This window comes from Archocentrus centrarchus, chromosome 13 (assembly GCF_007364275.1).
Source record: "Archocentrus centrarchus isolate MPI-CPG fArcCen1 chromosome 13, fArcCen1, whole genome shotgun sequence".
Lineage (NCBI taxonomy): Eukaryota > Metazoa > Chordata > Actinopteri > Cichliformes > Cichlidae > Archocentrus > Archocentrus centrarchus.
The window spans coordinates 6,254,674-6,267,058 of record NC_044358.1 but is presented as its reverse complement, the minus strand read 5'-3'; the positions used below and the strand labels follow the sequence as shown (position 1 = coordinate 6,267,058).

Sequence of the window (12,385 nt, the reverse complement as noted above, 5' to 3'; positions counted from 1 at the left end):
TCTTTGTAGCGTTCTCCCTCGTGTTGTGTGAAGTACTTGCAGAAAACTCCTGCAATAAAAGCTTTTTTTTTTTTTTAAGTTTCATCCTGCTACCAAGTTCTGCATCAGGGTCCAATTTCTGCCTGTCACACAGCGGTGTCCTGATATTACCTCTCTTCTTCCTCTCCTGTCCTCTTTTTTACATCTTTCTCCATCTGAGTGAACTTCTCACTCATTCTTTTCTCTCCCTGGATACACAGCAGCTGTTCTTTTAGCTAGCAGACACACTGTGTGACAAACTGCAGACACTTTGTGTGTTTGCTGATATTTGTTGAGCATTTAGAAATGTTGCATTTAAAATTACCTGCAACACATTACTCACTTTAATTTCGCTCCTCTTCAGTACCGCTGGCTAAAATGCTGAAGTACCACGAGCACAACTTACAGACATCTGCCCTCGGTAAACCCCATTGTAACCCCTCATTAAAGCGCTATAGATACAGGAGACTATAAATACAGAAATTATATGGTTTTGCCTCTTTAATATCTTTGTACACGATAAGTCCCAGGGATGGAGGACATGCCAGTACAATTGTCTCTCATGTGTTATTGTTCTGCCTTTAGGCTCAGATCGGGTGATGCTTGATGGCACAGTGACGGAAGTAAAAACTTCTCTAAGACACGTTAAACCTAAAGTAACAAGTCTGTTTGAAAATGTAAGAAGTAGAAAGTACAGATATTTGTATAAAAATGTAGGGAGTAAAAGTAAAAATAAATACTCAAGTACAGATCCCTGAAAAATCTACTTAAGCACAGTAACGAAATATTTGTACTTCGTTATTTCCCACTTCTGAAAGTCTCTGATCAACCTGGAAAGGGTTACAAAGCCACTAAGGCTTTGGGACTCTAGCCGTTATCCACAAATGGGCAAACTCAGAACAGTTGTGAACCTTCTCAGGAGTAGTGAGCCTAGCAAAATTATTCCAAGAGTGCATCAACAACTTATCCGGGAGGACTGGGCAAAAATGGCATCCATGGGAGAGCTCCAAGGAGAAAACCACTGCTGACCAAAAGAACACAAAAGCTTATCTCACATTTCCCATAAAACATCTTAATGATCCAAGACTTTGAGGAAAATAATCTGTGGACTGATGAGACAAAAGCTTAAGTTTTTGGAAGGGTTGCATCTGGTGTAAAACTAACACCATTTTCTTCCGCTAATCTGGGGCTGGGTTGCAGGGACAGCAGCCTAAACAGAGAATCCCAGACCTCCCTCTTCTGAGCCACCACTTTCAGCTTGTCTAGAGAGACCCCAAGGCGCTTCCAGGCCAGCTGAGAAACATAATCTCTCCAGCGTGTCCTCGGTGTGCCCCAGGGCCTCCTCCTGGTAGGACATGCCTGGAACAATGCACTCCTCACCCTATCCCTAAGGGAAACACCAGCCACCCTTTGGAGGAAGCTTATTTCTGCCACTTGTATTCGCGATCTCATTCTTTTGGTCACTACCCAACGCTCGTGACATAGGCGAGGATAGGGACGTAGATTGACCGGTAAATTGACAGCTTTGCTTTCACGCTCAGCTCCCTCTTTACCATGACAGACTGGTGCAGTGTTGGCGTTCACTGCAGACACAGCCCCAGTCCATCAATCTCCCGTTCCATTCTCAAGACCGCAAGATACTTAAACTCCTCCACCTGGGGCAGAAACTTGTTCCTGAGCCTTAGTAGGCACTCCACCCTTTTCTAGCTGAGAACCATGGTTTCAGAGGTACTAATTCTCATGCCAGCCACTTCACACTTGGCTGCGAACTGTTCCACTGTGAACTGGAGCCCACCACCTGATGAAGCCAACAACACCGCATCATCCGCAAAAGGCCACCAGGGTGGAAGCCTTCCAGCACTTGACTACACCTAGAAATTCTGTCTATAAAAATTATGAATAGAATCAGTGACAAAGGGCGGCCCTGGTGAAATCCAACACCCAAAGGAAATGAGTCCGACTTATGGCCGGCAATGAGGACCAAGGTCTTGCTGTAGTTGTACAGGGACTGAATGGCCTGCAACAACAAGCCAGACACCCCATACTTCCGCAGCACCCCCCCAAAGGATACCCCAAGGGATGCAGTCAAACCTTCTCCAAGTCCACAAATCACGTGTAGACTGGATGGGCACCCTCCCACACACACTTGAACATCCTCAAGATTATAAAGAGCTGGGCCAGCATTCCACAACCAGGATGAAAAACGCATTGTTCCTCTTGAATCAGAGGTTCGCCTAATTGACAGACCCACCTTTCTAGCACCCTGGCATAGACCTTACCAAGAAGGCTGAGGAATGTGATACCCTGATAGTTGGAACACACCCTCTTGTCCCCATTCTTAAAGACGGGGACCACCACCCCAGTCTGCCAATCCAGTGGCACCGCCCCAGATCTCCACGCGATGTTGCAGAGGCGTGTCAACCAAGACAGCCCTACAACACCCAGAGCCTTCAGGAACTCAGGGTGAATCTCATCCACCCCAGGGGCCCTGCCACCAAGGAGCTGTTTAACTGCCTCAGTGACCTCACCCCCAGTGATGGGCAAGTCGTCCCCCTCGTCCCCAGACTCTGCTTCCACTACAGAAGGCATGTCAGTAGGATTAAGGAGGTTCTCAAAGTATTCCTTCCATCACCCAACTATAGCCTCAGTTGAAGTCCCACCCGCAATTTAAACCATGTCAGTAGAGCACCGCTTTCCCCTCCTGGGCCACCTGATGGTTTGCCTGAATCGCTTGAAGACCATCTGAAAGTCGTTTTCCATGGCCTCACCGAACTCCTCCCACACCCAAGTTTTTGCTTCGGCCACCGCCTGAGCTGCATTCCACCTGGCCTGCCGGTACCCGTCAGCTGCCACTGGAGTCCCACAGGTCAACCAACCTCCTTTCGTCTCCGGTGACCACTATCTGGTTTGGGGATTACCACCATTACAGACACTAACCACCTTGCAGCTGCAGCTCTGAGCAGAAGCCTCAACAATGGAGGTGCAGGGAACCAACCTTCTTATCCACCTATGAAAACTCCAACATACAGGCAGTAAGCCGAGGGGATACAAGAATACCAAACAGCTCGCCGCCTCTCACCGATTGCAACTCCAGACTGGAGCTGTCATGGTCCTGGGCCGGTGCCCCAGTGTTTTTTGTTATCTTTTGTTTTGGTCCTCAATTGTTATTTCTAGTTCCTTGTGTTTCCTGGTGTCAGGTCTGCATCTTTGTTTCCCTCTTATGTCTTCCTATTTTACATTGATAGTTGTCTGGTCCCTGTCTGTTGTCTTCAGTTTTGCTTCCCCCTAGTCTTGTCAAAGTAATCAGCGTCACCTGTGTTCCCACCTGTTTCCTCTTCCCTCATCAGCCCTTCTGTGTATTTAAGTCCCGTGTTTTCTCTGCCTGTTGTCACGTCGTTGTCATTTGCTCCCCTGCTGTGTCCCTTCTGTGTTTTGCCTAGTCTCAGAATACAAGTTTAGTTATCCTTCTGTTTTCCTGGTTTTGCTGCTGGTTCTGTCCAGCTTTGTTTTCTGTCCTGCACTCGCCAAATAAAAGCCGAATAGACACCTTACCTCCGTCTTTCATATCCTGCGTTGGGATCCACTACCTGCCTGCCACACAGCAGCCACATGACAGAACGACGTGACCACAATGGACCCCGCAGATATGGAAATGTTTCGCCTCACACGCCTGGTTTGGGGAGGACCTGCGTTTTTTAACGGTCCCCGGCGATGCTGCTCACCGCAGGTTTGTCGAGTGGGTGGACTGTTTTAAACAGGCCACTCATGCTGGAAAACCCTCTAATGTGGCTCAATTAAAATAATTCTGCTAAGAAGAGTAGGCCAAAATTTCTCCACATGAAAGACTCATTGCCATTTACTGCAGAAGCTTGACTGCAGTTCTTGCTGTCAAGGATGGCACAGCCAGATATTAGGTTTAGGGCTACAGGGCTAGATTGGTTTGGATAGCTGATTTCCTTTTAACAAAAGAAAACACAATTTAAAAACTTCATTTTGTATTTACTTGGGTTATGTTGGTCTAATATTAAAATTTGTTTGATCTGAAACATTTAAGTATGACAGATCATCAAAGAAATCAGGAAGAGGGCGGACCTTTTTTGCAGCACTGTAAATGGTGCACATAAGAAACAGAGGTCATACAGAGGTCAGAGGGTGCCTTAATACAGACATGATTTCTACAATACAGCAGCACAGTAGTGCAGTGGTTAGCACTGTCATCTCACAGCAAGAGGATTCCTGGTTCAATTTCTGACTGAGGCCTTACTATGAAGAGTTTGCAGGTTTCCTCTGGGCTCATGTGGGTTTCTTCTGGGTACTCTAGCTTCTTGCATAATTGAAAGACATGCACATTACGTTAATGGGTTATTGTAAGTTGGCCATGGGTATGAGGTAGATAAAGTGTGAATTATAACTAGAATTTATAATCCTTTGAGTGGTCAGTAAACTAGACCTAACTAGAGGCACGTAAGTGAGTATATTATATTACATTTATATCTGCAAGCACAATAAACAAATTAGAATCCATTTATTCTGAACTAAGGGAGATTATACGAACTGAGATTAAAATAAGAGGGGTTGGGGGGGTCATAAGATTTTAAAAGCCCCTGAGCTGCTATTTCAGTGAGTGTGGGAAATGTGCAAGTCCCACACATGCAAGGTTTCCTACCACTGCTTTGAATACACTGACTAGTTTGCAGATTGTAATTTTTGTGCTCCAGGGGTTAATTAATGTTAAATTTAAATAGATTATTATAGAGCAGGGGTAGGGAACTCCAGGCCTCGAGAGCCGGTGTCCTGCAGGTTTTAGATGTGTCCCTGATCCAGCACACCTGACTCAAATGACTGAATTACCTCCTCAGTATGCAGTCAAGTTCTCCAGAGTCCTGCTAATGACTTCTATATGTGATTCAGGTGTGCTGGATCAGGGACACATCTAAAACCTGCAGGACACCAGCTCTCGAGGCCTGGAGTTCCCTACCCCTGTTATAGAGTGTAGGTATGAGGATTTTTTTTGTGATATAATAGCGAGGACAGTGTTTAAGGATGTAATGGTTATACTGTATAACAAAAACCCAATAGTTCCAGAATTTTCTTACCATTTTCCCTTTCAATAAGAATTTAAATCCATTATGGTTGTTATGTTTTCATGCCTTAGGTAAAATAGGACATCCATCCATTCTCTTCCGCTTATCCTGGTCAGGGTTGCAGGGGGGCTGGAGCCTATCCCAGCTGTCAATTCAATTCAATTCAATTTATATAGCGCCAAATCACAACAAACTGTCGCCTCAAGGCGCTTTGTATTTTGGGTAAAGACCCTACAATAATACAGAGAAAACCCAACAGTCAAAATGACACCCAAAGAGCAAGCACTTGGCGACAGTGGAAAGGAAAAACTCCCTTTTAACAGGAAGAAACCTCCAGCAGAACCAGGCTCAGGGAGGGGCAGTCATCTGCCGCGACCGGTTGGGCTGAGGGGAGAGAAAGACATGCTGTGGAAGAGAGCCAGAGATTAATATCAATTAATGATTAAATGCAGAGTGGAGTATAAACAAAGTAAATAAGGTGAATGAGAAGAAACAGTGCATTATGTGAACCCCCCAGCAGACTAGGCCTATAGCAGCATAACTAAGGGATGGTTCAGGGTCCCCTGATCCAGCCCTAAACTATAAGCTTTATCATAAAGGAAAGTTTTAAGCCTAATCTTAAAAATAGAGAGGGTGTCTGTCTCCCGAATCCAAGCTGGAAGCTGGTTCCACAGAAGAGGCGCCTGAAAGCTGAAGGCTCTGCCTCCCATTCTACTCTTAAGTATCCGAGGAACCACAAGTAAGTCATGGGGTGAAAGGCAGAGTACACCCTGTAAGGGCTGCCAGCCTGTTGCAAGGCCAACACAGAGATAGACAACCATTCATGCTCACATTCACACCTATGGACAATTTATAATCACCAATAAACCTAACCCCAGTAACCGCATGTCTTTGGACTGTGGAAGGAAACCGGAGTACCTGGAAAAAACCCACGCAAACACAGGGAGAACATGCAGACTCCACACAGAAAGGCCCACGCTAAGGTGGATTCCAACCCAGACCTTCTAGCTGTGAGGCAACAGTGCTAATATTGTATGTAAAATTGTGTGGCAATAAATGTGTTTTTAGGTGTTGTAAAACTTAGAAACATACTCTCCCTGCTCTGAGACATTAATAAAGGATTAATCATCCATTAATTAACGTCAGCTATGCTATTTATACATTTTAAATACATCTGTAGCTCAAAATACAGTAAAGACACTTATTATCAGGGTATTCTTGGCCTGGTTCATAATTGACACAAACCATACTGTGAAGACATGAAATATCAACAGTATGCAAGGGTTAAACAATTATCTACCTGTAATCTATAACCTAACGAACATACACGTCTTGAGACTGTGGAAGGAAGCCAGAGTATGCAGAGGAAACCCACGCAGACACAGGGAGAACATTCAAACTTTATACAAAAAAGCCCCAGCTGACCAGAAGTTGCAGACTAGGAACTTTCTTGCTGTGAGGTAACAGCATCACAATACTGCCTAAATTATGACACTTCATTATTAGAGTATTAAATGTTAGGAAAAAGTGACCATAGCTTGCCTATCAGCTTTCAAGTAACCATATTCATACTGATGTACAGTGCAGCCATTGTTAACAACACAATATAACAATTCAGTTGAGTATTGCCATGCTCAGTCCATAACATCCATCTGACAAACACTTGATATATACTTGTAATTACATATTCCATACTGTCATTTATAGTGCATATTAACAGCCAGGGAAAGTAAAACGGTTTCCAACACCAAAATGTCAGCATCAAAAGTACCTTTGTTTTTTGTTTTTTCTGCTAATCCTCAGAATTTAAATTTTTTGCCCAACAGTCCATTTCTTTGAAGCAATAGCTGAATTCATATACTCTCAGTGCTGAATCCTAAACATGTTTTATAGCTGACATATGCACTCAATTAGCATTCAACCAATATGACCCACTTTTAGAGTAAGCGGATTAAACGAATGTTGCATGGTAGTGTTGATTTCCTTCTCAGTTCTTTTTGTGCTTTTCATACACATTGTGCCAGATCTATAAAAAAGAAATTCTAATAAGAACACCTGAGTAAAACAAGTACAAGCTTGGAATGATATTTGTATGTACATAAGCAAGAATGTAATCTAAAATCCTACTAGTTGGCCCTGTGTGAAGAGGTATTCAGCCTTTAGTTACTGACCTAAAAACATTTTTTGTATTTTCGCTGATTGGTCGCATCAGAATTAGACACATCCTGATTACTACTAACTGTGATCAATCACTTAAAACAGACATTTCCTCTTCAGAAGCTTGGGGTTGACTAAAAAGTATCATTAGAACCATACTCAGGATTCTAGAAGAGATGAAGAAGAAAATATATTAGTCATAAAGTGTCATAAAATGCTCTGGGACAACGCAGATCCACAGAGACTTTATCTACACTACAAATGCAGAAGACTATTCATACCCCCCACACTTGGGCAAATTTCCAAGTTTCCTACAGGAGCACAGCAAAAACACATCCAGGAAAAAACAAAAAAGCATCCAAGTAAAACATGAAAAGAAGTGAAGGCATAGTTCTGGACAAGAACCCTATTGAAATGTATATTTAAAAAAAGCAGTTTGTGCCCATACCACCAAAGTGGCTGCACTAAAGCAGTTCAACAAAAAAGAAAACAGATCAAGATATGTTCACAGTAAAAAAAAAGAAGAAAAAAAAGCAGTGTGGTTTAGAGTTAGGGGTTGAGAAATTCTACAGACAATGTTCTTCAGTTACTAAACGTGATGGCACAAGTAGGTAATACAATGACAAAAGATTTATTTTGTTCTTTAAGGTATTTGATGAAGTTAAAAGTCAAAAATTTATTTATTTTTTTTTTTCAGGTTGCATTTGTTTTGTTATATTTAGTGTGAATGTATAGCTTAGCATGTATACACAATTTAGAATGTGTTATTCATAAAATGGAAGAAATCAGAGGTGGGTGGAATCCTTTTTCACAGCACTTTAGTTCCAAGCCAAATATGAAAATTTTGGCAAATATTCCCACCTATTCCTCACTTAAAATGTGAAAATTGAAAGTATGAGTACCTCAAAACTGTACTGATTTGAAAGTACTTGAGGAAACTGTAGCTAGAGTTTACACAAATGTTGTTCATAGCATTGATAAAATCTGTTATAAAGACAAGGCAACCATAACTTTGGACAGAGCACAATAGGCAGTGAAAGGTTGGTAGTGTGTTATCCTTATCTTAAAACAATATTGTGTGAAAATAAGAATTAAATGTCAATCACAAGATATCCATTCTTTTTAAAAATTGAACATAAATGCTTTATCGTATGTATTCATAACATTTTAATATTAATATGTAGTACAATCTATTATAATAGATTTGAGCATACATTAACAAGTACAGCAGCTCTTGGCATCCACACACAACAGAATAAAAAAATTAGGAACAAACTGAATTTCAGACCTAATGAAAGAGGAAGTTTGAAATGAAATGGTCTTTTTAAAATTTGGAGCAGAGGTGTGTAGCTGAGGTGTGGGTGGACACATTTTACATTTAAACAAAAAAATGGCTTTTAAAATGTGGTAAAAACATTGTTTTATACTTTTCACATGTGAGGTCAAAATACTTTACAATCTGTACAGTTCAGCGCACTACAAAGTTTACAAAGCATGGAGGAAAATGAACATTTTGATTTTCATGTTTTTTTTTTTTTGTTTTGTTTTAATAGAAAAAAAATGGTCCAATGACCAAGAAACCATACAAATGTCTCACTTATATCATTGTCCCCTCTCTTTCTTTTTTTTGTTTTTTAGTCTGTCTACCACATCTGTGTGATTATGTAATTTATTTCTTTGTCTTTCATATTCACATTCTGTGTCCCATTCTTTTCACTTTTTTAAGTAAATTCCTATTATAATAGGAAAGTCACTCCTGACTGTTCTACATAGTGCAGTCAGCACTGACAACTCGATTAAGCTCATAGTTCAGTGAGGGGGCGGTGGTGAAATGTGGTTTAAACATCATTGTTAAAGTACAGTATATAGCTGTAGCAGTACCTAGTGAGACAAGGAATGCTGAAAACACATATCCTGCCCAGTGATAGCATAATCCTTTGCGTCTTCTAGCTTCACAACTAATATGTTCCCTCTGGCTGTTAATAGCACCCTTGCACTGTTCAACCAATCACACCTCAGTCTGTTGTTGTGAGTCAGTGATAATGGTCACCCCTCGATGAAGCTCATCCATACTGTCAAAGTCACTGCCATGTTCAGAGTCATCCAGCCCGCAGGGGGCTGACATGTCCGAGGCTGATGATGCACCAACAGACAGTCGGATATTTAGTGACACAGAGTCATCGGTGTCCCCGTTTCCCGGTGTTAGGCCACTCATTGAAGTGCTGAAGACTTCATGAGGTGCCTCCCCAATGGGTAATTGGTGGGGAGGTAGATACTGGCTAGGGTGAAAGTATGGCCTGGCATGCTGATGTCCAGTACTGCCAGAGCTCAGCATGCTCTCCTTGGAGACTGATGTATTGGTGGGAAGTGGTGTGTAGGGCTCAGAATAGTCCTCACCTGTGGGCAGTGGAGGTGGCAGTTGGTCTTGGCTCAAAAACTCTTCTTCGTGAGGAGGGAGATAGTCACTGTCGATGTCATATCCTCCTAGATAGTAATCTGACTCCAGTTCACGAGTACTTCCACTAAGACAAGGGGTTGAGCCTGCTACTTCAGTCCCATGACCTGCCTCATAGCCTGGCACCTCTTCAATGTCTGACAGCCTGGTGCTTGGCATCCAGTCTGATGTGTCCCAGTGATATGCTAGACAGTAGAAGGGGAAATGGTTAGCAACAATCTGAACCCTTAAAATTGTAAAAATACAATTTTGAATGAGCCAAAACACTGCTCGCCAATGTGGAGCTGTGCAGTAGACATGCCTTTAGTTAAGCCCCACATGGCCTCAGTAACATCAAGAGTACACAGAAGGGTTGAAGTTCAAGAACAGGACAAGACACAGTCTGTACCAAAAAATGTTACATCTGGCATGCATAATAGGAGTCTTTGAGGACTGGTGTTACAGATGTCACAGCATGCTCAGCTTCTTGAAGAATTGGCAGCACACAAGACATGCACCCCCCCCCACCCCCGCCAAAAAAAAGAAAGAAAGAAATTGATAAAAACAAAACAAAAAAACAAAACCAAAATCACAGTAGAAATTCATTCATTTCAGTTACACCATTATATCATGTAAATTTTGGTCCCGCTCAGCATACCACAGTTATTAAAAACAACTATATATGTGGATATCTCACGGAAATTGTTTCAGTTTGGGGGATTTTGGAACACATTTGGACAAGTAAACATTTGAGATATTGAGTGTTTATCAACAAAGTTGTCATTTTGCAAATTCATAATTTAAAAATCATATCAAGGGGCACTTTTCTATTTTACCTTTGTTACCAAAATGCTTCCTTACTAGAAGCCACATTCACACTGTGCTTTATTCTAGGTTATTAAGCACTTTTATGTGACACACACACACACACACACACACACACCACCACCACAAAACAAACAAACAAAAAACCAGATTTAAATTCCATTGTAATGTCAACTGAGGGAATTGTGCTTGAAAAGTATTCCAAAAATTTGAAATGTAAAAGAATTTAGCAAGATTGTGTTAATGTATAAGACAGGTCCAAAGTTGTTATTTCTAAAGAGGGACATGTTAACATCTGAGGTTTATGGAGCACTTGGCTGTTGAATAAATGATCTTAAAAGATTACTGAGATCACTACAGGTTCCTCATCTGCACTAACTGGCCCCACCAATCTGCCAAGTGTTTATCATTATGTTCTTTGTATTCTCTGTGCTCATTCTTTACTTTCCTCTCAGTCAGTGACAAGAAGGCCACTGGTCTGATGGCTGTCTTGTCACTAATGGCTTTCCCATTGGGATCAGTGGGTTTCTCTATAATGTTGTAAGCTTTCTGTGAATTGGTTCTATAAATAAAAAATGATTTTAAATTACTTTTTGTTGTTTCAAAAAGGATTAAATATTTGCTTGTCCAACCACAGTCAAAAACAATTTCCAAGGCAAACAATTCTGTTTACAATGTACGTCAGTGGATTGTTTGATCTGGAGTACCCTATGACAAACTGAACATTGCAAATACTCCATACAATTATCTTGGTACCTGCGTCCCATTTCAGAAGCCACAACAAGACATACACTTAACACAATTGGTTGTTTGTTTTAATTGAATGGAATTTCTGTGGAATAAGAGGCACTTTCTGCCCCATTAGAATATATTGTTTTGAATAGGGTATTCCATGGTGTCAGTAGTCCTCTGACATAGCATGAATAATGATGCTTACCAAAAAGATAACCTACTAATAACTCTGAAAACTTCATTCAGATTTGATTTAAAATAAGTGAGTTTTTAAAAAGGCAGTGAAACACAAATAAAGATTTCAGTGCATCAAAACAGAACACAAACGATGGGAAAATTTAATCACACAACTGGCACAGTAGGTGGGGTAGGGTGGAAAGTGGGGCAGTGTCTACCCTGGCTTCTTTAGCACAGCACAAAACAACTGTGGAATAACATATCAAAACAAAGCTCTGACTAAAGAAGGAGATGAGGAAATTACCAATGACAAAGTATAGGGGTATGAAAGCTGGGTATACACAGAGCTATAAAGATACAGCAGGTAGACAAAATTATTTCAATAAGAAAAATGTGATGATTAAGCTTTTGATTTTCATGCAGACCATTTATGAGGTCATCTCTGATAACACTGTAAAATAATTATAGGGACAACTTCTTTTCTATTAAATAATGAAATAACAAATATGAATGGCGTTTTTCACCAAACACTGCATTCATAAGGGGCCTAATGTATTGAATACTGTAGGTTCACCTTTCACATAAAAACATTTCAAAACCACTTTTTGGGAAAGATCAAAACCCTACAATGTTTACATATTTTTTTTAATTTGATCCCCCACCCCAACCCCACCCCCACCCTTTGTTGAGGTATTGACACATTTTTTGATAGATTACCAACTCCAAAGGAGGAGTGGAAAAGTGTGAAAACATTGTATTTCCTGCATAAATGTACACATGCATCAAATGATACATGAACAAGAACAAACCAAACTGACTGCATAAGCATTACTAGTAGCACAAAAACTTCACAGAGTACCTTGACTATTATGGTCTGGTCTTACCAGAAACTTGTTCATAAAAGTAGTGCTCAGTCTCTTTTGTTAAGTTGCTACAAGGTGTGCACATCTGGACTGGA

General features: G+C 41.1%; 1 protein-coding gene across 1 annotated transcript in view; it reads right to left on the bottom strand.

Annotated features, from left to right (window-relative positions):
• Nucleotides 1-8,784: 8,784 nt before the first annotated feature.
• The window catches only part of fat3a (FAT atypical cadherin 3a), a 217,265-nt gene continuing 213,664 nt past the window's right edge, over nucleotides 8,785-12,385 (bottom strand). Inside the window, 1 exon segment of the mRNA XM_030744086.1 lies at nucleotides 8,785-9,899. Coding sequence (XP_030599946.1) covers nucleotides 9,268-9,899 — 632 coding nt within the window. The 3' untranslated portion in view covers nucleotides 8,785-9,267.